This window comes from Brachyhypopomus gauderio, chromosome 15 (genome assembly GCF_052324685.1).
Source record: "Brachyhypopomus gauderio isolate BG-103 chromosome 15, BGAUD_0.2, whole genome shotgun sequence".
Lineage (NCBI taxonomy): Eukaryota > Metazoa > Chordata > Actinopteri > Gymnotiformes > Hypopomidae > Brachyhypopomus > Brachyhypopomus gauderio.
In genome coordinates this window covers 21186652-21213159 of record NC_135225.1, presented here as the reverse complement: position 1 = coordinate 21213159, position 26508 = coordinate 21186652, and the positions used below count along the sequence as shown (strand labels likewise).

At 40.7% G+C, this 26508-nt stretch overlaps 2 protein-coding genes across 3 annotated transcripts; one reads left to right on the top strand and one right to left on the bottom strand.

Moving 5' to 3' along the window:
- The first annotated feature begins 478 nt into the window (after positions 1-478).
- Positions 479-4787, top strand: gfral (GDNF family receptor alpha like). Its single transcript, XM_076973832.1, has 10 exons — positions 479-629; positions 1177-1308; positions 2093-2245; positions 2321-2425; positions 2518-2574; positions 2663-2987; positions 3207-3460; positions 3731-3808; positions 3935-4016; positions 4164-4787. Exons 1-10 carry the CDS (start codon positions 599-601, stop codon positions 4234-4236), a joined length of 1290 nt encoding a protein of 429 aa, XP_076829947.1. The 5' UTR covers positions 479-598; the 3' UTR covers positions 4237-4787.
- On the bottom strand, positions 4754-24970 carry hmgcll1 (3-hydroxymethyl-3-methylglutaryl-CoA lyase like 1). Of its 2 annotated transcripts, XM_076974985.1 has the most exons (9): positions 24680-24969; positions 24082-24159; positions 23145-23252; positions 22334-22429; positions 15712-15860; positions 14809-14872; positions 14274-14462; positions 6772-6897; positions 4754-6242 (listed from the first exon to the last, which is right to left on the bottom strand). In XM_076974985.1, the coding sequence occupies exons 1-9, from the start codon at positions 24773-24775 to the stop codon at positions 6114-6116; spliced, it is 1035 nt and encodes a 344-aa protein (XP_076831100.1). In that variant the 5' UTR covers positions 24776-24969; the 3' UTR covers positions 4754-6113. The 2 variants fall into 2 exon arrangements, with proteins under 2 accessions (XP_076831100.1, XP_076831101.1); XM_076974986.1 differs by lacking the exon at positions 24082-24159 and having other exon boundaries at positions 24680-24970.
- Positions 24971-26508: the final 1538 nt, after the last annotated feature.

Sequence of the window (26508 nt, the reverse complement as noted above, 5' to 3'; positions counted from 1 at the left end):
GTCAAAGTAAATGTCCTCAAATCTTATTTGAGGTCAATAACGGTATTTTAACAAAATAAAACAATAAACAATAAAGTTGTTGAATTTTCACCATCAAGTGAAAATTATGCACTATGTATGTGTGTATATGTATTACGTGCATTACAAGTTCTTGTAACTGATCCCTGCCACAAGACGTGTTATTGGTTTTACCGAGAACTCTCTTGCAATACAAAGCATTAAGGCTAAACGTTAGTCTAACTGAAACTACGGTCACAAATTCTTAGCGTACTGATAACATTTGGACTATAATGTTCCTGATTATACAGTTATTATCTGTCACAAAGATAATAATACGTACTCTAACAAGCACAGTCACCACTCTGCAAACTAACTTCATTTGACTTGACGTCATGTTTTGCAGCTTGCGTTGCCTTGGTAAACGGAGCAGCCTAGACTGGAGCTGTCCACTCAAACAGCCCACCGGAAGAGACACTGACTCCACTCAAACAGCCCACTGGAAGAGACACTGACTCCACTCAAACAGCCCACTGGAAGAGACACTGACTCCACTCAAACAGCCCACTGGAAGAGACACTATCCGACAGCAACAACCTCAATGGGGGCTATGAAAGCAACATTAGTCACTGGTGAGTACTCATTTCGATGTGCACCAGAATGAAAGCAGACTGAAAGCTGAGACTTGGAAATTAAGATCCTTTAAGACTGTTAAAATATTATGATATGGTGATTTGCCACCTTTATGCTGTTGATCAGAGAGAGAGAGAGAGAGAGAGAGAGAGAGAGAGAGAGAGAGAGAGAGAGAGAGAGAGAGAGAGAGAGAGAGAGAGAGAGAGAGAGAGAGAGAGAGAGAGAGAGAGAGAGAGAGAGAGAGAGAGAGAGATTTAACTTACCTGCATATTCTACACTGCAAGTTGGATGGACATTTCTGAGGCACGCTGCTATTAGAAGCGTTACTACGTTTTGTCACATATCTTGCAGGTACATAGTGAAGGATAAAGTTTAGTATAAAGTTTATAGGTATAGACCATGTCATGTCATTTGCACCTGACAGTATGGGCAAAGTATCTTTCCTGTATATGTGCAACTTATTTCAGAAAAAGTGTCTGGTAAGTTTATTATAATGATGCAGTGCAAGCTGACTGCAAACATTGACACATTTTACTTTTGGTTTAGGGGTATATCTGGCTTTGCAGACCGTTTGCTCCAGGATACCTACAGACTGTTTGTCAATGCTGGAGTCATGTATTTCACCAGACCTCTGCAAGAGTGATGAGACCCTTCTGAGAAACATCTGTGACTCTAAAAGTAAACATATGTTTTTGTGCCATACTGCAATGTATGCAATCGTGTGTGTGTGTGTGTGTGTGTGTGTGTGTGTGTGTGGGTGTGTGTGGTGTTGCTCAGAGCAGTTTCGACAATCTTGTCTCTTGTGTAATCACTGCAGATGATTGACATATTGCAGCAGCTTGTTAAAATGTCTCATTCAATATAGCTGATGCATTTTAAAAGCAATTGCACCCTGCAAATTCGAAGAAACCATTGGCTCTTCATGCTTCATAACAGTGATGGCCCATGGCAAATTTGAAGAAACAATGTCTCTAGGCTACGTCTTAATAGCGATAGCACACATCAAATTCTAAGGTATCATGCTTCCTTGTTAGAAGGTAATAACAGAAAAGATTTCTTACAATTTCCTGTGGACCATTAGGTTTGAAAATCAATCATCTATATTGCGGTAAGCCATTTGGAATTTACCACAGCAAACTCATGAACATTTGAAATGATGGTGTTGGTTACTCAGGTTGGGAGCACACAAAAGTCAGGACTGTTGTTTGCTTTCTGTACATTTATTTGAAATCAATGCTTTGCTGCAATTTAATCTTGGAAAGGAGAAACAGACATATAAAAATATGTAATTCATGTTTCCAATTGAGACAAATGACATAATTTTATGTCATCAGGAATATAGAAAGCCAGTGATCTATTAATGAATGAGTCGATGGATCAGTGCACACTGGACATCCTTCAAGTAAAACCAAACCGTATTATTATTTTCCTTATTGTTATTTTCCCTTCTCCTTTCTAACAGGCGACAGTTGCCAGACGCAGGATTCTGAGTGCTGTAATGTGACCATCCAGGTCTTATTTGAGCACTGGCCCCTCTGGAGGAGAGAGTGCGTCTGTACCGAAGACCCATGTATCACCCTGCGGCTTCTGACGTCCCTGTGCTGTTCGGGCTCAGGTACGGTATATGTCATGAAGGATTTCTGACCACAGTGAAATGGCTGTGAAGTTAAAGCTGTGATTTTTGCAGCAGGTGATTGGGCTCCAGGTTCACCTGATGAGTCGAGCGTGGCAGCCCAGCAGAGGGCCGTGACAGCCCCACAGGGGACCAGCCAAGGCCGTGGTCTCACATCCTCACGTATTTAAATCATCAAATTGTACTCCTGTAGCTCATTAAAACTGTGTTGTTCGTTGTATTTGCATAGCACGGCCATGTTCACTGTTTTTTAGTTCAAGAGAACGTGAAACTAAGGGCAGAATGGAAATCAAGCAGACTTTCTGGATATGGTAATATCTGGATCTGAGCTTTAATAGGCATGCCAAATATCTGATGGATTTCAGCATGACGAATCTTCCCTCAATCACCCTGATTTAGTGCCTGGCCCAAACGCATCCTGCCTTCAAGAGATGATGCTCTGCATCCAGGATGAAGTCTGCAACAGGCACCTCGTGCCGTTTGTACAGTCCTGCTCCGCGCCTCGCTGCGAGGACTCCCACTGCAGGCTGGCGGCAAGACGCTTTTACTCGCGCCTGCCCCAGAACGTGGCTGAGATGCTGGTGTTCTGTCGGTGCGCAAGAGGGGAGCATGACTGCCAGCAGGTCTCGTCCACGCTGCAGTCTGCCTTCTGCTCGGAGACTCAGGTGCCCCTGCAGAGCTGCTTGGAGATGCTAGACAGCTGCGTTAGAACCGCACCGTGCAGGTTTGGCCATTACTACCTCAAACATAAAACCTATTAACGTTTTATACTCTACTTTTGAAACATGGCTTTGGTTTTATATACACGTATTCTAACATTAAACCCAACAGCTCCCTCCAGATTGTCACGAGTGGTAGATGGTTTGTTTACTTGTGCTCACTGTCGCAGAGCTGCACTGATGAACATGATTTGCTAGTAAAATGCACTCTCTTATGTCCACAGGGAAACATTTGAAGCATTTCTGTCTAAATGCTTTGGGCCAGAGGACACGCCATACAGTGAATATTCAACCAAGGACTTGATAGATGTCATAGATCTTAACCATTTTTTCAGCGATGACAAAGAGTGCAGAAAGGCTTTTGTGGCCACAATGGGGTCAATACTGCAGAGACGTTGCACCTGTCAGCAGCTGTATCACCACGATCTATACAAGTGCAACATGGTGCAACAAGCCATTCAAAACAGGTCCCACTTCAGTAAGTATTTATGAGCATTGTTCATGTTTTTTCTATGTCTAGTGATGCCAAGCTTCTGGCTTTGTGGACCACAGGAGTGCTATGATCGATCTGTCCTGGTTCAACCAGTCAGTCATTAGTCATTTCACTACATCAATCAGGTGTGCATGGGTACAGGAAACACCGAAGTGTGCTGAGCTATGATTCTGCAGCACTGTAAATATATCTGTGTGCTAATGTCAGTGCATGTACCCTCATGATTTTATTTTGACTGGCTTGTGCTAATTCTAGGGCTTCATGGGGCAAACAGAAATGCCTCATTGCAATCCCGAGTAAACAGACCAGACCCAGGCCACTCACAGTTCAATGGTGAGATGATTTTGCACTATTGATGCACTCCCATCTTTTATAACAGGCCCTTGCAAATAAAAAATGCCCTTGAACTGTTTACCTCACTGTTGTCTTCCATTTAATGTCTTTTTTTATTCATGACAGATCAGCTGTGGTACGTTTTGGTGTACATCTTTGCGGTACTGGTAATCTTAGCTGCAGTGATTATTATTTGGTACAAACTCGGGTAAGCTCTGACTGTCATTTTGTGAGCATGGTGTCAGTAAAGCTGCTTTTATAATTATACTTTTCAAAGATGTTCTGGAGCATTGCTGTTGAAAAGACCTCTCCATGTTTAACCTCACTATGTTTGTCTTCCTTTGATTGCGCGTAGGAGAATGCACAGCTTGTCCAAAAAAGCAAGATTCAACCCACCACAAGACTCCACAAAATCTCTTGTGTTGTAAATCCCTGGTCATATTAAACCTTTAGTTATGCACAAAGATATATAAAATGGTTTGTTTGTGAGAAGCAGAAGCTTGTGTTTTATGAATAATTGTTTCAGATGTAAATACAGATGTTAATAATTTTAGACCACGGGCCCACCATCCCTTATTGATAAATTGTGTTGTTGTTGTTATTTACCAGAGAGTTAGCATTTTGTATATGTTATTTAATTGATATGTGAACTAAATAACATCACTTTTCTTGTATGGTACATCGTGATTGTAGCGGTTGTGTGGTTCTTATACTAAAGCAGCTGTAGCTTACGGTACCCTGAGAGTTGGAGCAAATCCTTTAAGTTAAGGGTTATAGCCCAAATGATTTCATATCAGTACACACCTGTAAGCAGACATAGGCTTGGAATGTCAAACTTCATCTAGTGTTGCTGATGCAGACTATGTGGGAGCGCAAATAATTGTCCACCTAAAAGTAAGATGTGGTGTACAAGCAGAACATAGACTCACAGTTCAAGTTATTGTCATGAGCTCCATTTATTTCTGTGTGTCAGAACTTGAGGAGGTGGGGGGGTGGGGGGGGTTTGAAATACAGAAAATACAGCTTGTACATTTCTCTAGCAATGATCTTGAATGACACACCACATGCCAAGCTGTGTATCCCCTGTCTAGCCCTGCAAACACACAAGTGTGTATTCTGTGTAATGAGTTTTGCCTTGCCCAATATGGCACACAATTCAGGGATCAAGGCATAATAGTCTTCTGCAATAAACAGATGTACTGTTCTGTTTGCCTTCACCTCCCCTTCTATTGAGCCAAAGACTGAAAAGGCCTGCATATCTATTACCCCTTTCAAATGGATGTAAACACACAGGTGGTTAACCGTTCAAACATTTGATCTCGGAGACCAGGGTGCAGACTGCAGTGTGTGATAGACATTAGGTGAATACATTTGTAATAGGAATGTGACATCAGGCATTAAAAGGATCAGTTGAGATAAAAATAGGCATAAGAAATCCTGTATACAGAGCAGACACGGAGGAAAGCGCATAAACAAGGTGCATTACCTGCATTTGGTAGACCACCATCAACACATATGTACACAGAGAATGTGACAAATTGTCATTACTTTAATAATGGGAATTCTTAATAATAGAAATATTTCACTTTTTTTCCTTTTCCTTTTAATTTTTCTTTACTTTTTAAAAGTTAAGGCATACAATGGTAAACACTTTTTTATATTTTCAGGATCCAGGGAATGATTCAAAATGTTAATACAAGTTTTCAGGAATAAGCTGTTGGTTAAGGCGGAACAGGAATCACTCCAAAGATAATTACAATATTGATATGCATCATTAAGTAAGTACTACATGGCACATATTTTAGTAGGCAGCATTTAGTTTCTGTAAAAGAATAAATTAACTGTAAAACTCAGTTATGCGGTAGACGTAGTGACATGCCACAGTTACTCTGAAAGGAGGACTCAGAGTTCAACATGTCAACCATCACAGACGTACTCCCTCCAGTCTCTTAAGGAAATGAAAATGTTTAGTGAGGAAAATAATGATCAGGCTCTTGCTGGTTCAGACCTGCTGTGACCTGCGTGACCCTGAGTGGGCTTCTGTCTAATTGCAACCACATTAGGCAGGAAATGAACTGGCGGAGACCCCCACTGCAACATGAAGATTAACTTTCCCAAGAGCAGCCTGCTCGGTGTCCTTCACTTCAACAAACGAAGCAGGGACTAGGACCCTGGAGAAGGTGAGCTGACACCTCCTATAAAACTATCAAATCTACGGTTGTCAAACAAGGCTGAACTGTTTGTTGGACCATATATACATATAAGCAGGACATGAAGCAAGAATACAGTACAGTAAGTGAAATCATTACTCATATATTTCTTTGAATGATGGCTGAGACCTGCTAGTAGCTTGGGAGACTTTGGAGTTGGTGGGACGGTTTAAAGCTCGACAAATAAAGTCTCCTGCTTCAATCACTTTGGTCAGATCCACTCCCTGTAGATGAACCAAAGATAGATAGAGCAGTTAGTTCTCATCTACAGCAGGGGGTGCAATAGAAAAGGAAACTTGGTTGATTCTCAAAACTCTCTGGTTGGTCAAAGAGCTTAGGTGGGTGTGGATAAGGGTGTGAGAAACTACAGACCATAATTACCACAAACACAATTCCACCAGTATATCAGGTTCATAGGTGCTGGGAGCAGCTCAGTAAAACAAAGCCTCTTGTCTTTCAGTTAAGCTTTTTTTTTTTCATTTTAAAGACTTAAAGCATTCTTTGTTCTCAAATGCTTTAAAAGCACAGTGCACACTAAAGGATCTGCTTTATGTATGCATAAATACATCTCCGTGAGTTTAAAAACAGATTGACTGCAAGCACTCATCCACACTGCATTTGTTATCAGTTATGTCTAGAGGCTGCACTGAAATACAGTAATACTGAGAGAGAAAGTTTGTTTTCAAGCATTTTAAATGCTTAGCAACGATCAATGCTCCCTTTGTGGTTGAAGTAACAGAAGAACGCACTCACTGTTTGAATACCCAGTCCATGCAGCATATATACAACGTCCTCTGTGGAAACATTACCGGATGCCCCCTCGGCGTATGGACAGCCTCCAAGGCCTGCGACTGAGGAATCCACCACAGAAACCCCCATCTGCCAATGAGACATGAAAACGGGCAATCAATACCCAGCTCCACGGCTGCAGGGTGTAAGGCTCCAGAACAATACTGGCCATTATCTTCTGACATAGTGTATGCTCTCCTCTGCACCTCCGTTTCTTGGAAATAGCCACGTATGGAACATTTGGTCTGCTGTAAAGGTAAAACCTGCACCTTCTGCTGACACTTTTATTGGATGTTCAACCAAACCAGGGGTTATACGACCCTGGGTATGTTGCTGCTGTAATTCTACACTGGGGATTATAAACATGCGAAGGGAAGCAAACAGGTGAATATAAAGATTCATTCAAGTGACAAATTTATTCTTACAGTTTATTTGAACTTAAAGTGACACAAAACAGAGGCCACAATTTGAAAAAGTAACTGAGCAACTTTGCCATCCCTTCACAAAATATCAGCCCTAATGCTTGTTTTTTTGGTAACTGGAAAATTTAAACCAAACACAATCGAATAAATTGTACCAAGGTATTACGGTATAGCCTTGGGCCCAATAACTTACGTTTTCTCAAGGTCCTGGAGAAATACACTTCTCATATCAGAAAATAAATCCCTGTAAAATGTGTCCATGTCTTTCCGAGCTTCAGCAGTGTCACTCAGAATTGTACGATGTCTTTAATCACTGTTATTGTAGAAATTTTCAATTTGCTGCAGCACGTCGTTTTCTCCGACCACAGGCCTCCGTGTCAGAATTAACGGTGCATTCTGTTTTTCTGCTTTTGTTGGACCATTTGACCAGATTTCTACAAAAATGTTGCTTAGAGAAGGATTTGACATTTCACTCAAATATTCATTTTTACTTCAACAACACATACTCTCTTTGTGTTTGCTCTGGCAAAACTGCTGATATGACTTTTTACAGATAGGAAACAGGAATCAATCTAGACTAGACATTTCCCAAAAGCATCACAGCATAATAAAATCTCATATGTTAACCTAACCTTTACTGAGTTCATTTGAGCTCATTCTGTGCTGAGTGAAAACAAATGAACCAGAAGCTGTTCAAATACTATAGATTTTGTACTACTTTGAATGCTCTGTGAGTTGTGAGTTCAAAAATGCAATATTTTAATGAAACTAAGCCATGTAAAAGAGATACATATTCCAAAATGTTTCAGTACACTGAAAATTATACAGTGGAATATTTAGATACAATACTTACTTTGGGGTGTTAGGTTATTACATTCATTTCTAAATACTTGTTTTTTTAAAAACAACATTTGGGATTAAACTTGGATTGCTTACTCTGCAGTCTGATGTTATCTATATAGTTGGATAGGAAACAGACATTTGATTTACCTGTTTACTTGATTATGTTCCTTTCAGTCACTTGACCCCTGAAAGGCCTACTGCCTGTCTGACTCTATGCAGGTAGGGCAAACAGCCCTTTGGAGACTGTGGGCTTATGACCACTGGGATTGTTACAGAAGTTTCCGGAACCCTTTGTATGTGTCCCGACAAATTATGAAGTTGAGCATGTATCTTTCTCTCTCTTGCTGAGGCATTGCAGATTAAGATATCAGAATGTTTTCCACATGTCGACTGTCGGGAGAATATTAAATACGTTTTCCAGCTTTCCAGGCAAAGCCAGATGTTGGAGGAGAGAACGGAGGAGGGTGGAGGAGGGTGGAGGAGGGTGGTGGCGGTGGAGGCGCTGGAATGGTGGGAGGCGTGAACTAAGGAGTGGTGAAATTGCCTCGGCAATCCGGCCCGAAGCGTCAGGACCCATCAATACGGAGATGCATCCGGGGTCCATCACCGCAGGAAGAAAAATCAAAGAGGTCTCCCTTCACGACAGCGAACAATGCGGCCCTAATTGCCAGCTTTCTCTCACGGCCCAGGTCCTGTTTCAGAGCAAGGGGCTGTCTGAGCTGGGCTGTAATTACTGTTTGTGTTGGCGGGGGGTGGGGGGTGGGGGAGCACACTGTGCACCGCACAGTTTCAGGCCTTTTGACTCAAGACAACACCGGATATTGTACCGGACAGATGGTTTCTGCCACATAAACAGCGAGCGTTAATTTACTGTACCGATCTTCTCATCAGCCCTGTCAGCTAATGGCAAGGAGCCAGAGGGGCCGGGTTTAGGCGATGCTATAAAGAAAGGCAAAGTCAGGAAGAGACCTGAATCATGGGCCCAGGATCAGGGAGTGGTGGTCCGGAACTCCAAATTGGCAGCATTCAGTTAGCCCAACCCGGCCCAAAAAACAGATGTGGACTCCTTGCAGGGCTGCGGTCAATGAGGCATAGGCGGTGTTAAGATTCGTGGATTCTGGGTAGGCCTCAGGACCTTGGAGTTCTTGCAAAGACATGCATTAAGTTATGGTGTGATGCGGGTGTGGGAGGAGAAATGTTGATGTAAACGGTGCAAAGATTTAAGAGCTAAAATCTGACAGTGGGGTACTGAGATTTCTCCCCTCTGCAGCACAGTGATGGATTTAAAGCCACCATTTCTCTTAGTTGATGTTGTTGGGTACCTCAGACTGCTGACAGTTTTCCGACCCAGGACTGCATTAAAATACACTGCTATAAATACCTCATAGCTGCCCATATGAGGCCACAATCATTCCTTGGTACCATATTTTTGGCCAATCATTAGATAGAGCAAAAAAAACTGAACATAAGAAAGAAACAAATGACTTATTTTGTAGAGAAGCTGGAAATCTTGACTCAGGAGGCCCAAGACCACGAGAACCTCTGATATAGGTTTGTGTCCACAGGCCAAGACCATGAGAACCTCTGATATAGGTTTGTGTCCACAGGCCAAGACCATGAGAACCTCTGATATAGGTTTGTGTCCACAGGCCAAGGCAAAGAAGTTTCTCCATAGATACAAGTGACTCAAACATAAACAAGAATGTAAACACCTATACTACATGCACATGGAATCATGAAGAAACCGACTGAAATGATTCCAGTGTATGAAAACACAACACGTGACAGGTTCAAACTATGAAAAATTACTGTGGGTAATTTGTTTTGAATAAGAAATATGAACAAAAACATTTTTTTTTGCTTTGACTTTCCTAATTTAGCACCGCTCTGCCTTTTCTCCAGACCGCCCAGTGTGTAATAGCTCATAAATGAGTTAGTACAGGCGAGAGATGACCTGTCTGAAGGATTACATGGGGAGAACTGCAATGCCATCACCATAGCAACATGAAGAGTAAAGTAAGAATGCTACCTCAGGGCTAACCTCTGGGATAGATGTTGTCCACCACTACAATAAGTCAGCACGGTACTGAGTGTTCATTGTGCTAAATTAAGATCAATTGTCACAAGCTACAGGATATGCCCTGAAAGATTAATAAGGTGATTAAAGGTGTGGTTCTCTTTCTCCTAGTCTGACTTGAACTCCTGCTGATTTCAGACAGCTCCCTCCCTAGCTTTCTCTTAAACTAACTATCCAGAAGCCCTTCTGGACCCTTTTAAACACACAAAGAACTAAAACCCAATTCCAGTTCTGCAACATGCAACCAAAATATTCAGAGGGCAAAAGCTTCATGTGTTAGGAGTCCTTCTGTTTTCGTTAAAAAAATTGAAAAGGAAACTGAGTGACGGGTTTGTTTCCCAGCCGCAACCACAGGACCCCCGAGACCGTGCTGGCCCGCATTCTGACCCGCCACACTGAAAGCGTGGGCCACATAAACGTGGGTCATTTCGTCTGCTCTCAGGTCACACACTTCCTGTTAGGTCAGACTCCCCGCCATGGTTAGATATATGTCCTGCTTCCCATAGAGGTGCAGGAGTGAGAACGTGGGTGCACTCTCCTTCGTCTTTCCTGGTTTGTTTTCTCAGGAACAGAAAATGTGCTTATCATCCAGTAACGGAGAACTGCTTCTGCCCACTGAGCTCTGTAAAATGTGTTTACAGTGCATCGAGTTTCAACATGAAATAAATGTGGTATTTAGGTGAGGGGCAGCCTGGAAACAAAACAACGACACTGATGATGTCTGACACCAGCTACAAATTTATGTTGTGTAACAAGCTACGTTAACTTTCTTTTTAAAATTGCAGAAGTGATTTATCATGTTTTTTTCTTTTTGTTTTATGTTTGTTTCATGCTGCTTTTATGTGGTTTATTTAATGACACGGTGCCTGACTTTGTATTAAATAAAATATTATGATTAATGTTACAGTTTTAAATGTATATTATACACCATTTTCCCTCTTACCATAAAAAAGTGCAATTTTCCAATCACTAACCACACAGTTTAAAGAACTGTAAGGTTTCTTCTGTAAAAATTCTGGAGGTAAAATTAGGGTTATTGAAAACTAATTTGTGGTTTTTAAGAAAAGAAGAATATGTTCCCTCTTGCTGTTTGCTAATCAAAGCTGTCAGAAACGAGCAGGAACAGAGCACCTCTACTGAGAGCTGTCGGGCCGCTCAAGCTCTATCAATATGTTCCCTGTGTTTCATATCAAGACTTTTTCCCCCAGAACCATAACAGGTTGGCCAAGGCATTTAGAGTTTACTTGGCTGGGACAAATCCTTTGTTTTGTCTTCATCCAGTCAGAGGGGTCATGACTTGTAGGGCACAGAGGGCACAACACAGTTTTAGGGGGAACAATAGGCAGTGGAGATTGGGGCTCATGGGTGAGCACAATTCATTTCTAGCTCAGCTGGTGGGAGGAACTAATGAAACTATGATAAAATCTTTAATTTCCTCTACTGTTCTTTATGGTTTTGAGACCAATTGGCAGGTATGTGTATATATATATATATATATATATATATATATATATATATATATATATATATATATATATATATATATATATATATATATATACACACACACGCATATATATATATATATATATATATATATATATATATATATATATATATATATATATATATATATATATATATATGCGTGTGTGTGTATATATATATATATATATATATATATATATATATATATATATATATATATATATATATATATGCGTGTATATATATATATATATATATATATATATATATATATATATATATATATATATATATATATATATATATATATATATATATATATATACCGTGTGTGCGTGTGATGAATCATTGCAAATGCTGATACCCTCCCAGGCAGTCTGGCTCCTTTCTGTCTATTATCAGCACTGTCAGGGATGCAGAGTTTCGTGGAGCACCAATGAAGCTCTCAGTCATGGTGAATGGCAAAACTGTAACATTGTCATGCTTCAGTGCAAAGAGACGTAACCTTCCATATGTTTAACTGACCTTAAAAGCATTTATTTCTAAAGCAGGCTTACCTACAAAAAGTTCCAAGAAAGCATAAGAACAAAACATATCAACATATACCACCTTTGCTTTGCATGTATGATTTTTTAAAGTATTTTGTTAGAATTTAGTATGGAATTAATTTAATGGGGATTAGATCTCATCTTGCTCTAAGGCAACACTTCTCAAAGGTACTGGAGGAACTCTGACCTGTTCTGATCCTACATCAGATTATTACCAAGCCCTTCCTGAGGATAAATGGATGTGGGAAAACTGGGAAAAACTGAAAAAATTTGCATGTTGTACCATAATACTGTGCTCTAATACTATTCTGGTTTTTAGCATACTAGCACAAAGACTACTTCCATGAAGACTGCTAAATGCTAAACGTAATGTAAAAGTATTAAATGTCACACTACATAGTGTACAAAATAAGAATAGTTTATCATATTTGTCTGTTTATACTTTTTGCCTCTAACTGGTACTTGAAATTTCTGAAATTAGAGTATTTAAATGAAAATTAATTTGCAATGATTAAATGATTATGATGAATGAATAATATGAGCCATAAATTACTGTGAAGTTACTACAAACCTTTCATGATCCCTAGCTACCTCAAAGACAGCAGAAAGTCCATCTGGGCTTTCCTCTGGTTTCACCTAATCATCACATTTAGGTGTTAAGAGCAGATTTTATTAGCTCTTTGAGAAACAAATGTCCAAACAGAATAAAGGTCAGCCTTCATTTCTGAACATTTAAAAAACATCTGTGAAAAAAGGAGATTTTTCGCACAACAGCAAAAAAAAAAAAAGGCTCAAAGAGGACTGAGCATTTAAAACTGTTCAAATGGGAATTATTTTACATTTCAGTTCTCATTTACAAACCATATCATTCCTCCTTTTCCAGCCTTTTCATTTAGATCCTTCTGTCATGTTACTTAATTCTCTAAAATATTGGCCATGGAGATTCATGGCCACTTTCATAGCGCACTGGCCACAGTTAAGATTACAAAGTTCCAGCTGGGGATAGATAGATAAACAGACAGAGCGAGATGGAAAGGGGTTGGGGGGAGGAGGGAGGGATACTAGAGTCTGGGGTTTTCCTTACTCCCTGTTCTCCATGTGGATAGTAGCGGGTGATGAAAGGATAATTTCTCTCTTGCCCTTTAAGTAAAGCGTTGTCATGGGGGTTCGGTGGCCAAGCGACAGATGAGTCTGAGCCAACCCCCCCTCACCCCCCACACCCCCTCAGTCCCTACACAAACCCCCAAAGGTCTATGGTCCCCTCCAGTTCTTGGGCTTTGTCAAGACCAGGCCACTGTCATATGAAACAGACATCCAATAGGTAGGTCTTTGTCTCCGGTCCTTCACATCTGCCGACCCACCCAGCCCCCAAACAGCATCGCAGCACGGCAAGTAAAGACAAACCATGAAAGAGAGGACAAAAGGGCCCGTGGAGGGCCTGATAAAGCTATGACAGAGCTTCACGTCCGGAGCCCCTGTGGTTTTAGGTTCGCAAAGGGAGAGGTGGTGAAATGGGAAAAAAAGTAGAAGAGATGGTCGGGGTAGGAGGGGGGAGTTTGGAATCAACCATGGAAGCACATGTTATGAGCTGCAGGGCAGGTGTGATCTACTGTCATGTGGTGCATTTCTTTTTTAAATTATGAGAGCGCAAAACTTGTTTTAGGTTTATCACTATTCTGGGGATTTCTGGACCACATTTGAGGGTTTGTGTGTGTGTGTTTTTCCCCAAAAGGGGATTTTTGGACTTTTTTATCATGTTCTCCTCTTACCCAAATCCCACAAACACCCAAATATACCACAAATATTTTCCCTTATTTTTTTGTCTGCAAGCATATTTCATCCATCATATTTGATATTTAACCAGCTGATTCTTTTCAACTCTCAGAATTTCAATTTAAAAAGTGTAAAAACACAAATGAGATTTTGTCTTAACTAATTGTCCCTGGGTCAGCACAGCATGCTAAAGTTTGTATTTTTTAATACAGTCTGTGCCTGACACAAACTATTACACAAGTTATCTTGGCTCAAGGGCCATCGCTTCTCGTGTGGAGCATAAAGAGAGCATTGAGGCCTGTGTGCTCCGCTCACCTGCAGTGCGGTCAGGACGTTGGCCAAGGCCTGGCCGTAAGTGTCGTGGCAGTGCACAGCCAGGGCGCTGACGGGCACTTCGGCCATGACGGCCCGCAGCATCGCGGCCATGGAGCCGGCCGTACCCATGCCGGTCGTGTCCCCGAGGGACACCTCGTAGCAGCCTAGCTCGTGCAGCCGCTTTGCCACCTGGGCCAGAACGATAGGGAAGAGGAGCCCATAAAAACATAATCCCCCCCCCCAAGGAAAGGTAAACAAACAGTGTGGGCAATGGGGTGGGGTCGAGGAGCACAGAGAGGGCCCAGTCTGAGGGCCGGAGAGGCACTGTGGCTTCTACAGCAAACACGGTAATAAGGGCCTCTGGGGACCAGGAGACTGGTGGAAAGAGGGGAGGAAAGGACAAGTGTTGCTTGGATGGTCTGTGGGTTTATGGTTTGGTACGTCTATGGCTCCAAATGCCCAAAGCCTCGTTCGGGTTTAAGAACTGGAATGTGGGAAGGCTTACATTTTAGGCTTGGCCAGGTTTGGACTTTACCTTTGTTACTTGGGCTGGTTGCACTTGTCCTTCGTATGGACAGCCTAGCACGCAGGAAACATAGCTGTGAACAAGCACGACATACAGTCAGAGACAGCGGGAGTGCCGCACACCGCATTGTTTGTGTTAGAAAGAAAGTCACCGCCGTAACGTCAAATGTTATTTTATAGCAACGGCAAGTCCACAGCTGCCAAAAGTCCCCTTACAACGGATTACATTCATCACAGAATAAAACCAAATGTGCTAGAGCACGCAAAACATATGGCTGGTGTCAACCTTCGTGTTAAATAGTTCCAATAGTGTTGACAGTGGCCAATGAGAAATGATGCAGGAGAACAGAGTTAAAAGCTATATGTGCTTTCCATATGTGAAAGGGGGAAATTTACTGCTTGAACCAACGGACAAACAAGTGAAAAGTTGAGAATGTTTCTCCTGGGCCTTCGTCCGTCAGACGATACCTCAGTTTTGCTACTGGAATTTCCATAGACTCTTCTGGGCCCCGCGAGAAGGCAAAGCCGTTCAGTCATCTCAACCAGCAGGTATTTAGTAACTTTTGCCAGAATGGCAGAGTCAGGCTCATGTGTGGTAGTCGAGTGGCTGCGCTCACTGCACACCTCTGGTTTATCTATTTTGATTTTTTGAGTAAATGAAAGACTAGGACACATCTGGACTGATACGAAAGCACCAGGATGCAAGCACATCTGGAACATGACTTATTTATTCATTAATTTAAGAATCATCTCATTGCTGCTCAGGTGCCCCCATGTCAGAACTTTACAAGCAAAATGGCAGACGAACAATTCAGGGCCTTCGTAACTTAAGAACGGAAAGGAAGGAGCATGGGGACTGGACGTGCACGGGGACGGGCTCGGAAGCAGGGGGCAGTCGGCCCGCGAATCTCACCCCCGCACTGGTATGCAGGCCTGTCTGGCTGCGGAGATGACCCGCTCAAACCTCTGCATGCTCTCCTCCACGGAGCAGTTGATGTTCTTCCTGCTGAATGTCTCAGAAGCGGAACCAAACACGGCCACTTCGGAGGCGCCCGCATCGACCTGTGAGGAAAGACATTCAGTCAGGCATGTGTGCATACTACAGTGTTTTCTTCATTTAACCTTTATTTTGTTTTTGGGAATAAATGATTACATGCAGTGATGGCCTGACATGTGCCTGACTTGTGGAGAAGGGCGAAAAGGGGAGGAGAAACAGCAAAAAGCAAAAGAGAATAAAACAGAAGTCAAATAAATCTAGAAGAAGTAAAACATGTATTGTTAAAACATCCCATATGTAGGACCTTAAAAACAGTAACTGAGATAAATTCATCTGTTTTCTGTAACAGATTCTAGTCGTTAACAGTAACCAACTGACACAGATCAAAGGATGTATTGAGTTTAGGGACTTTTGTGTGATGTAAAGAAAAGTCTTGGTATTGTACTTGGCCACAGAGACTGTCTGAAATAAATGACTGAAATGGGGCGTGAGTATCCATGAAGAATTTGATAAATTAGTGTGACCGAGTGGATCTCTCTGCAAGTGTATATAGAGGGCTGCTTAAGCAGAGAATACAGGGAGCAGTTGAGTGTTCTGAAGGGAGCATTCGTAGCAAATCAAACGCAGAATGATAAATAGTGCAAGTTTTTGAATGGTGCCTCTTCATGCAAATCAAACGAAGGAAGCAACAATACATTTGACAGCAGGTGTAAAGGAGGATTCCTATACAGAAAACCAAACTTTACTTCAATCATTGATTGCAATGTAGTGAGTGAGAGAAGAACAATGTGCTATCTAGTGCTATAATGTGCTCTTCCTAGGTTTTTGTCAGCCATAGAGGTCATCACCAGAGGTAGTGTCAGAGGTAGGAGGACGCACAAACGCCCTTCTGACCAGACCACATAACTTTGGGAAGCAATCCTGAAGTGATTAATAAATTCATTAATAAATACAGAGAAGAAAGTGGGACTTAGGACTTAGTATTGAGCCGTGGGGAACATATTTAGCCCTGGGTGACATGGTCTAAATATACACACTTTATTTAATATCATGATCCAAAGGCCTCAATCAAGGGCTTTTGCTAGGACAACAAATATTACTGCACACTGTTGTGTGCCATCCAATACAGATATTGGGTACACCTTTCAAAATGACAGTACCACCCGTAACCTGAATGATCACCAGACTGCAAAACGGTCGTTATCATCCTCAATAGTTAGCTCATTGTTGACAGGTTTCTTTTCTGAGGATGACAAAATAAATACAGGCCTGTAATAGTTTAAGCCAGCATAATGAAACAGGCAGTCTTGAAACAGGCAGTTTTAAATTTATCCTTTGGATTTCCACTGTAGTATTGTTTGTGTTGCCTTGTTCAGAATCTGATGAAATACAGTTCTGTCCACCCGGGGTCCAGTTTGGTTTTGTTACAAACAATATTTACATTTGCTGAAACAGGATTGTAAAACTATGATAAAAATCAAAGACATTTTCTTTTTATTGTTTATGGGAGCATGTTTGTCAATAACCATACAAAAACAAATTCCATGTATAATTCACAGTAGGAACCAGACCAACACACTCACATTCCATATCAGTTTAGTATGTTTGAATATAAAAAAAGAAAATTGTTAAATTGAAATCGCATTACAGAGTCAAGAAATTTTTTTTTTAAATATAGTGAACTTCTTTCACCCTGTGAAGCATGAAATATTCATTCAAAAGTCAGAACAGTTGGGTTGAATTTTGCAGGATTTTTTCAGACCATGTCAAATGTCTTTACATATTAACATCACATGCACAAGCTCAGAAAGATGGTCCAGTTGAATGAGCTGGTTACCTGAGTAATGTTAGTGGTGTCATGGGTCAAGGTGTTGCTCTGTACTGTATTAAACAGGAGACGAGAGATAAGCTTAATATGGGGATATCATAACACGACCAGGAGAGACGCTAGGATGTGTCTGTTCAGAGAGACGACCAGGATAGACGCTAGGATGTGTCTGTTCAGAGAGACGACCAGGAGAGACGCTAGGATGTGTCTGTTCAGAGAGACGACCAGGATAGACGCTAGGATGTGTCTGTTCAGAGAGAAGACCAGGAGAGACGCTAGGATGTGGCTGTTCAGATGCACTGGGAGCTCCGTGACATGACGCCCTATAATGATACCGAGATGCCTTTTTTATGCATGATCGGTTTCTTCAGCCTCCAGCCACCACCAGAAAAAGCAGCAGAATCTCTAGTTAGACGGATTATTGACTTCGGTGTCGGCCAGAGGAGGATGGGTTCCCCCCCTGAGTCTTGGTTCCTCTCAAGGTTTCTTCCTCATGCAAAAAACTAGGGAGTTTTTCCTTGCCACTGTCGCCCTTGGCTTGCTCACTGGGGGCTAGGACTCGGCACTTGTAAAGCTGCTTTGTGACAACAACTGTTGTAAAAAGCGCTATATAAATAAAATTTGATTGATTGATTGATTGAGACTCTCTACACTGCACTTGATAGGGGACAATGAACAATACTTGGACTACTTCGACCAAGTATCATTGAACAGCAAAACTGACCTCAAAGACCCAAAGTAAAGAACCCACCCAGCAACCTGCAGAGGACACTCAGACAATGTCTCATAATAGTGGAAATGCTGAAATCACCAACAATGAGTTAGGAATAATCACCCAGAAAAATAGATCCTCCCTACCACAACCAATTACTCTGCTAATCAGGAATTCTATTATTCGATGCTCCACATGAAACTGCGCAGCTGTCTGAGACATTTTACATTAAATGCTGTACGTTTGGCACAAGTCCACAAGTTGGCAGTTATAAACTGATTGAAGGGAAGTCGGCAACTAAACCAAAGTGTCCTAGGACTGTGCTGGAGATAAGGTGCCTCACCTCAATATTGGTCTCTCAGTGTTACCAAGTCTAATAAAACAGGTGGGGGGCCTTGCATAATGTAATCAGACTTTAACATAAATATGGCTATACTTTAGACCTAATAATAATCCTTGGGTAGAGTCCAAGGTATCAAGAATACCTCTGAGTAGACCTCTGAGACCATTACAGTGTTTTCTTTACATTCTCTTAGTCTCAAAACCTCAAAAGCAGTACTTTACGGACAACTCGTTTCTTTACAGTCTCTTACAGTCTTAAAACCTCAAAAGCAGTACTTTACACACAACTTGTGACATTATCTAACATTTTAGCCCACTACCTTCTATCAAGGCCATAACTTGTGACAGCCTGGTTTCTTTGTATTAAGAATAAATGAATGTATAAATACTAAAAGATCTTCCTAGGTGATAGCACACCAGGATACACCTTAACTGAATTCTTAGAATTCTGACATTGAAATGACCGGTATGTCATTTATGTTATTATTGTGATCTCATTATTAAATGCTTCTTGCTGTTCTTTAGGTCACGTACATGTAATATTCTTTAAACAAGCCTTCAGACCATTATCAAAAAATATTGATATATTTCAATCTGACACTTAAAGAATTTACCTGCAAAGTCTAAAAAACAATGTTAAACAAAAAAACATTATCAGAGCTCTTCCTAAGAAGAATAAACTAGATGCCAATAACCTCACTAAAAGATCTTTAAAATCCCAGGAACATCCTAGGAAAGAGTAATGGACAAAATGTGTCCTTCAGTCTGGCTTTAGAATCCATCACAGCATAGACACTATGCTAACTAATGTCCTCAGTGATACTAACCTTGTTGCCTTTAACCTTTCTCTTTTAGTTCTTCTTCATCTCAGTGCTGCATTTGGTACAACAGACCATTTACAGCTAAACTGCCTCAGAGATTGGGATGGCCTAACTGGTTTCAGTCATATCTAACCAATCATGAGTAGTGAAGTATCTCTAAACACCAACCACCTGTGGTGTCCCCTAGGGGTAAATTTTAGGGCCAGCACTCTTTAATGTCTATTTGCTTCCACTGGCCACAATAGTCAGTAAAATAACTATGGAATTCACTGCCAGGAGACCATAGCAACATAAACCATGAAAAAGAAAGTTTAAACTTTTCTATTTTGAGAGGCCTTTACTTAAAACGCTCTGGACTGGGTTAATACTGATATTCTCTCAGGGATTGGAAGAAGAATTATATCCTCTCAGGGACAGAGAGATGACCGATGTTCTCTCAGGGATTGAGAGGATTGTGTTATCCTCCATGTTGTTAGTCTTATCATGCATTGAGTGTGTTATTCTCTCAATGATTGAGTGAAGACTGGCATCCTCTCAGGGATTGGGAGAAGATTGAATTGATAGGACTGTTTCAGGGATGATATAGGATTTAGAAATTGATTGTTTTTGCTATAGTCATTTGTAATTGTGTGATTACTGATATCCTCTTAGGGACTGAAGAAATATAAAAAAATAAAGCTTATTTTTATTATGTTGTTGGTTTGCTGGATAGCTACTGAAGTTGTGAAGTTGTTTTAGCTATATAGCTATCATTAGCTGGTTAATTTGCTTAGTCTTTTTTCTTTGCTTGACAAACCAGGCTAGCTATTATTCTCAGAACATGTCCATGGTTACCTTTGTCTGTCATTCTGTAAACAATTGTGACAGGGTGACAGATGCAGCAGACGCAAACAACATGTGGCAGAACAAACGCGTTAACGTGCAAAGTCACTAAAGTTGGCGTTAGGAACAGATGCAGCGTAGATGTCGCAAGCAGGCTCATTCCTGTAGGCGCAAAGAATACGCAGCACTGCGTAAGACCTGTGGGCTTAAATCAGGGCATGAGACTGATGAGGTACAGGTGATAGAATAAGTGGGTGAGTTAGACTGTGGGAGTGAACGGGAGGTGGAGTGAAGTGGAGTGGGTGGATCTCCTGTGGGGCTGGTCCCGCCTACCGTGACAACAGTGCTATACGCACAAGATGCATTCTTACTTCAAAATGTAGCTATGTTTTCTTGTCTTTGTCAAATGAACCTGAATTTTTAGCTTGAATAAAAATATCAAGATAGCACATGATTAATAATGACGAGCTTGCTAACCTGTTTCTAAATGAATGATGTTTCTCAGGGGATTAAACATTGATATTCCGACAAATGGTAGTTTTGATGCACAGCACATACATATTGTTTTGATTGTTTTGGCATAGCTTTCTACAGAACGGTACATTCTGCTAACTAAACTGTTCACAATACTGACAACAGCAACACATGTTGTGAAATGTCCTTCCATACATTTCATTCAATTACATATTTCCCCCAGTGAGATCACCAGATCACCAAACATACATAGTGAAGCATTATCATAGTGACTTTTGCAAATAGCAACAAAGCAATAATCTCTAAGGTCATTACAAAACACATCTGTACGGTACCAGTGTGATTTGTTAATGACATCAGCCAGTATAGCCCTATAGAGAATACGAGGATCACATTTTGAATGAGTTATCACATTAAGTTGAGGAATCCGATTTTTCAGAAGGTCTTAGCATGTCCCAATCAATATTGCTCAGTAAAACCAGCTCAGGGTACAAACAAATGTACAAACAGGTGTTGATGGAGACCAATAATATCTTTCCAGCTGTCCACAAGAAGCTGTCTGATAGCTCAATGTTAACCAATAAATAAAATTGCTTGGGAACAGACATACCTAAAGCAACAGTATAGTGAAGATAGTAAAAATGGCAATTCATCACTAGACTACCTATCTATCACTAGACTACCTATCTTGCCAAAACAAGATTAAAACCAGACATGTTTCAAGTCAGTACAGGAAATGGAATAATGTAACTGTGGTTTAGAATATACTAAAATATCTGGTTTTGAGCTTTCAATGCATATTCTGAGCTGATCCATTTTGGGCATTAAGTTTCTTGCATTTACATGCAGAGAACCCATATTATTACCGGTATAAAAATAAGCAAAATACATATCATTTGAGGCCAGTGCTGTATATGGAATGTCAGGATTGTTAAGAGAACCAGGGTGAACATGAATAATACTGGATTTCATACGCAGGAAATATAGATACAACAGAACAGACAAATTAATCTGCATTGTTGTTGTTTAAAGTTGTTAACCTTTTGACAATAGGTCTGTCATCTTTATAAGTTCTATAATATTTCATGACAACAGAAGTCACTTAAAGAAGGTGCACCATGTAAAACTTAGAATCTTAGGGACCACTAACGATACAAAATAACTGTCAGAGATATGCTCTCAGTTTCGGAGCTGAGCAGACTAATAAGATTAAAGTGTACATGGTCAAACCTATTGAAAAACTTGCCATAAAGGAGATCACGAAAAAGCATATGCAGTTTTGCAAACACTATTTGTCCTATTAGAATCTAAGGTATTAAGAGAGATTTATAAATGTCATTTATAAATGTGTTTTAAAAATCAATGATGCAGTGTTGTTTAGGGCTCCAACATGTTATCAAGTCTAGAAGCAACGCAAAGGGCCAGTAAACCCAGAGTAGTTTATTTAAGAAGAAACATACAGCATGATTGACCTTTTACAGTTAAGCAATAGAAAATGTCACAGGTAAACAAATGTTAATGTTGTAAATATTCACTTACTGCAGCTTGAAAGCCCTGAATGTTGGGTGTGAGGACAGGGTACCTAACATGAGGTGACTTGTTAATCCCTTTCAGCACTTCAGTGTGATCTGCCATCTTTAAAAGACCAGAGAAAAATGCACAGGTCAGATACAGAAGTAGATAACGCCTCACCTTCAACCGATGGTCAACGACGCAGAGGCCCTGTAACCTCTTTCCCAGGATTACATTCGAGTTTGGGATACGGATACTTATCTGTTGAACAGAGACTTCTCTTATTTTGACAATCAGACAACACTGTGAAGATTAGTTTCAGTTTGTCAGTTTCTCTAGTGTTCTGCACCACAAGCCTGTGTGGCTTAAAGGCAGAAGCTCAGGTTGATACAGATAGAGCTTCATATAGTGTCTATGATATGCTCCATATTGAACCATTTGAAATTTGTGCGACTCCACAATTGTGTCTGTATCACAACTGTCCCAAAGAGTCATGCCACTGACATAAATTATTGTAATAGCGATAGTCAAGTGTTTCCATGTTTTGTGTGAAAAGTTGCTTTTAACAATGATTGTATCTGCTTCGGGGTTTCTTAATACCTTTGATCAATTTTGTTTGTGAATTTGGTAAATAGCCTCTGTCCTCTGCAGTGAACCTTTTAATGCAGAAAAAACTATGATAGAAATCTGTTTAAGTCCCCCCAGCAAAACATCTGCAAGAATACAGGCATAGCTGGAATACTCCAAGTGCAGATTGTTCTCAGCCTTCCTGAGCAGGACAATGAGTCCATAGTAAATCACTCAGCGTGCCCCACGAGCTCACAATGCGGGTTATTACCTGTGCGACCCACTTTGAGGACACAAAGCTAGTGACTTCTATCACAGGTAGGCCCGTCTGGGAGAGCATGTCAATGAGCTGGATCTTGATCTCTGTGGGCACCATTTCCTGGGAGATGAAAATGGAGAAAATGCAATGTGATGTATGTTTGAAGTTTGGCTTTGGATAAAGGCATATATAAGGATGGCACACATGCGCCTCCACTGGCTTGTAATTGTGCACACAGTAACTACGCTCACCTGCCTACAATCACTTCTTGAGAGTTTTCTTTCCAAAGTGATGGTCTTGGTATGACAGTGTGTCATCACTCAAGGAACTAACTCATCAAGCCATTCCCCTGAGTTACAGCATATGTGAATATGGGAATGATAAGATGTGAATGCCTCATGCAAAATGCATAACATGTGAGCCAGATGGTTGTATCATGTCATGTTTCTGAGATTTTTCAAGGTTAGTTTGTATTCGTTTCAGTTATACAATAGGAAAAAGAAAATTTTAACCATGTGTGAAACCATGTTAGTTCTTTAAAAATATGCAGTTTCTGGGCAAACCAGTAGCCAAACATGTAATATATAAAGAAAATCAAAACTTCAACACACTGCAAGAACACAAAGACTAGAATGATATATAACAAAGCACACATAAAGGATACTAATACAAGTCCTGTTTACACTGACCCCACACACAATTTTTTTTTTATATTTAAGTGAGATGTTAAAAGATCAATACTAACTAGAATACTTTGATAAAATAAGAAAATAAGAAAATTCTTATTTAACAATATTCTTATATAACAAATATATCAAAATGGGATGAAATGTGAACTGGGATAAAAACATCATATTGTGAAACTGAAGTATATGATTCATTGACTACATGGAATTGGAAAGATTAGCTATTTTACTATTTACTATTTTAGGTAAAAAAAATTAAGTACCTTTTCATTTTGAAGCCCATCTCTGGGCCCAACCTCCACAATTTTGACGAACTCTGGAAACTTGTGTAATTCAGGCCACTGCAAAAAGGGTACATGACACAACGAAGCACCCAAATCTCAACAAAACCTGAAATGTAGGGAATTTTCCATGCTGTTTCCTCACATATGATGTGTGCGAATATGGGCTTTGACTCAAAGGGTCCAGATCCTCAGCTCACTGCCAGGCCAGTTAGAATTTAAATTATTTTGTGTTAACAGTAAAAGTCAAGTTTAAGTTCAGAGATACAGGAATAGCATTGGGAAATGCAGTAAGTGCATGGAAAATTTGAACAGAGTACAAAACTCTTACTGAGATCGTTTCTCAGCAGCTGAGGCAGAAAGCGATGCACCACTAGCATTCCTTGATTATTTCCTCATTTTCTTATTGTCTATATAATAATACTCCTAAATGAAATTATTGCAAAGCCTCGATGTTAATAAGATGTCTGCAATCACACATCTCTCCGTATCTCTCTGCAGCCATATCTCTCTGTGCTACCATTTACCCTTGAGTCATGTATAAATCAAGTAATGGACACACACAGAAGCACACCCCCACCTTGTTCTCCCGCAGGGGCTGTTGCAGCCAGAAGGATTCCCTCATGAGATTCTCATAGCTGAGGCAGTGCTTCACCGCAGTGGGGATGTTACCCATCAGGCTAGCTCTGTCGGCCAGCTAGCGCCGCTCCCCCCAGGACCCGCGGCGATTTGTCCTCTCATGCGGCGTCTCCCGCAGGCTAAGACGTATGGGCGAAGTGACGCAGTGAACACACAGGGCCCGGCTGCCTGAGGAGGTTACATCAAAGGATCTACGGCCAGGAGTCGTGGAGTGACTCAGCAGTTGCTATGGTAACTGCATCCCTAGCATCGAATGGGATTTGAAGGGAGGGGGAAGGGAGGAGTGGAGGCTGCTCGCAGGCATGTCTTGGCACTTTTGTCGGTATGAGACTGACAGTGTTACAGGGAGCTTTGTGTGGAAGCCGAAGAGGAAACGTGGACCGTCTGGGATCCTCAGGTCTAGGGTAAAAGCCCAAACCACAAGCAGCTTATTTTACAGGCCCTTGCCTCCCTGCTCTCTGGAAATGTGCAGCTTTGGGGAAACACGCTGCCATGATTGATCTCCTGCGAATTGAGCGAGATGCAAGTTTCCATAGCCAGCCATGCCATTCCTGCCAATGTCAACTGTGCTCTGTTATAAAATCTCTCTGTAAAGCTGGGGCACAATTTGCTTGTGAAAGGGCCATTCTTTCAAGCCCAGGTGTTAACAATAGAGGGGTTTAAGGAAGCCCTTGTGCTGAGATTCCCCTCAATAAGACTGTGAGAACCAGCCTCTCAGTCATCAGTAAGGGGGACTTCTGGAATGCATTTGAATTTCTGTATTGAAAAATTGCCATAATTTTAAAAAGGTTCACCTTACAAACTAGATTTTCTATATTGTAAAAGGGTTTCTACTCAATGATCAATTGCAATACTTTTGTAGTTGGAAACATATGATTCAGAATCATCCCCAGCTGGAGCAGACAATGCCAGATTCAGGTACATTTTCAACCATTTAGCATTCCATTTCTATAAATGCTGAGTGGCTAAGGACAAAACATTTGACTTGACAAATACCAGCTGTTGAGCTTAACTTCAAAGACATAAGGCCTCTAGGCCAGACTAGGTAATGTTACACAACACAGTGCAGGTGAGAGGGGTTGTGTGGCCTTTGTGTTGATAAGTCCCAGTGGTGCAACATTGCATCACCAAATTTTTGAATTAGCAGTGGAACTTTGAGATCAAATATTTAATAACATTTAATTTAATTGGACAGCCTAGAACCAATAGCATTAACCCTAGCTCTCAGAAGTTATCCATCACTAGATTCCTTTGTAGTCAGGCCAATGTTTAGTACGGTGTACAACAGCTAAAAATTCGAAGTTGTGCTCTTGCAAATTAACCTTTGTGTCAGTAAACTCAATTTCTAAAATATACATGTACACATTGTCGTCACATGTAGTTTTAATGTTGATAAACCAGTGAATCATGGCTTTGGTAATTGCTGTTGTGCTGTGTTGTTCCAGTGGATTTTGAGGAAAAGCTTTCAGTCATTGAATACCAATATGAAGAGAACAGTAACAAGGACAAGGTTAGTACTGTAATGATACTTACATAGCTACAGCTGATTTTTAAATGCCATTCATGCAGAAATCCGGATAATTACAAAGAGTTTACAACCACACACACATTCTTTGTGTATATATATATATATATATATATATATATATATATATATATATATATACAAATACTGAACAGAGACTGAGCATAAATGATATGTGACAGGTTTTTAATAAGATCTCTCTTGGACATTGGATTTGCACTGTTGCCTTAATGCTGACTATTGTG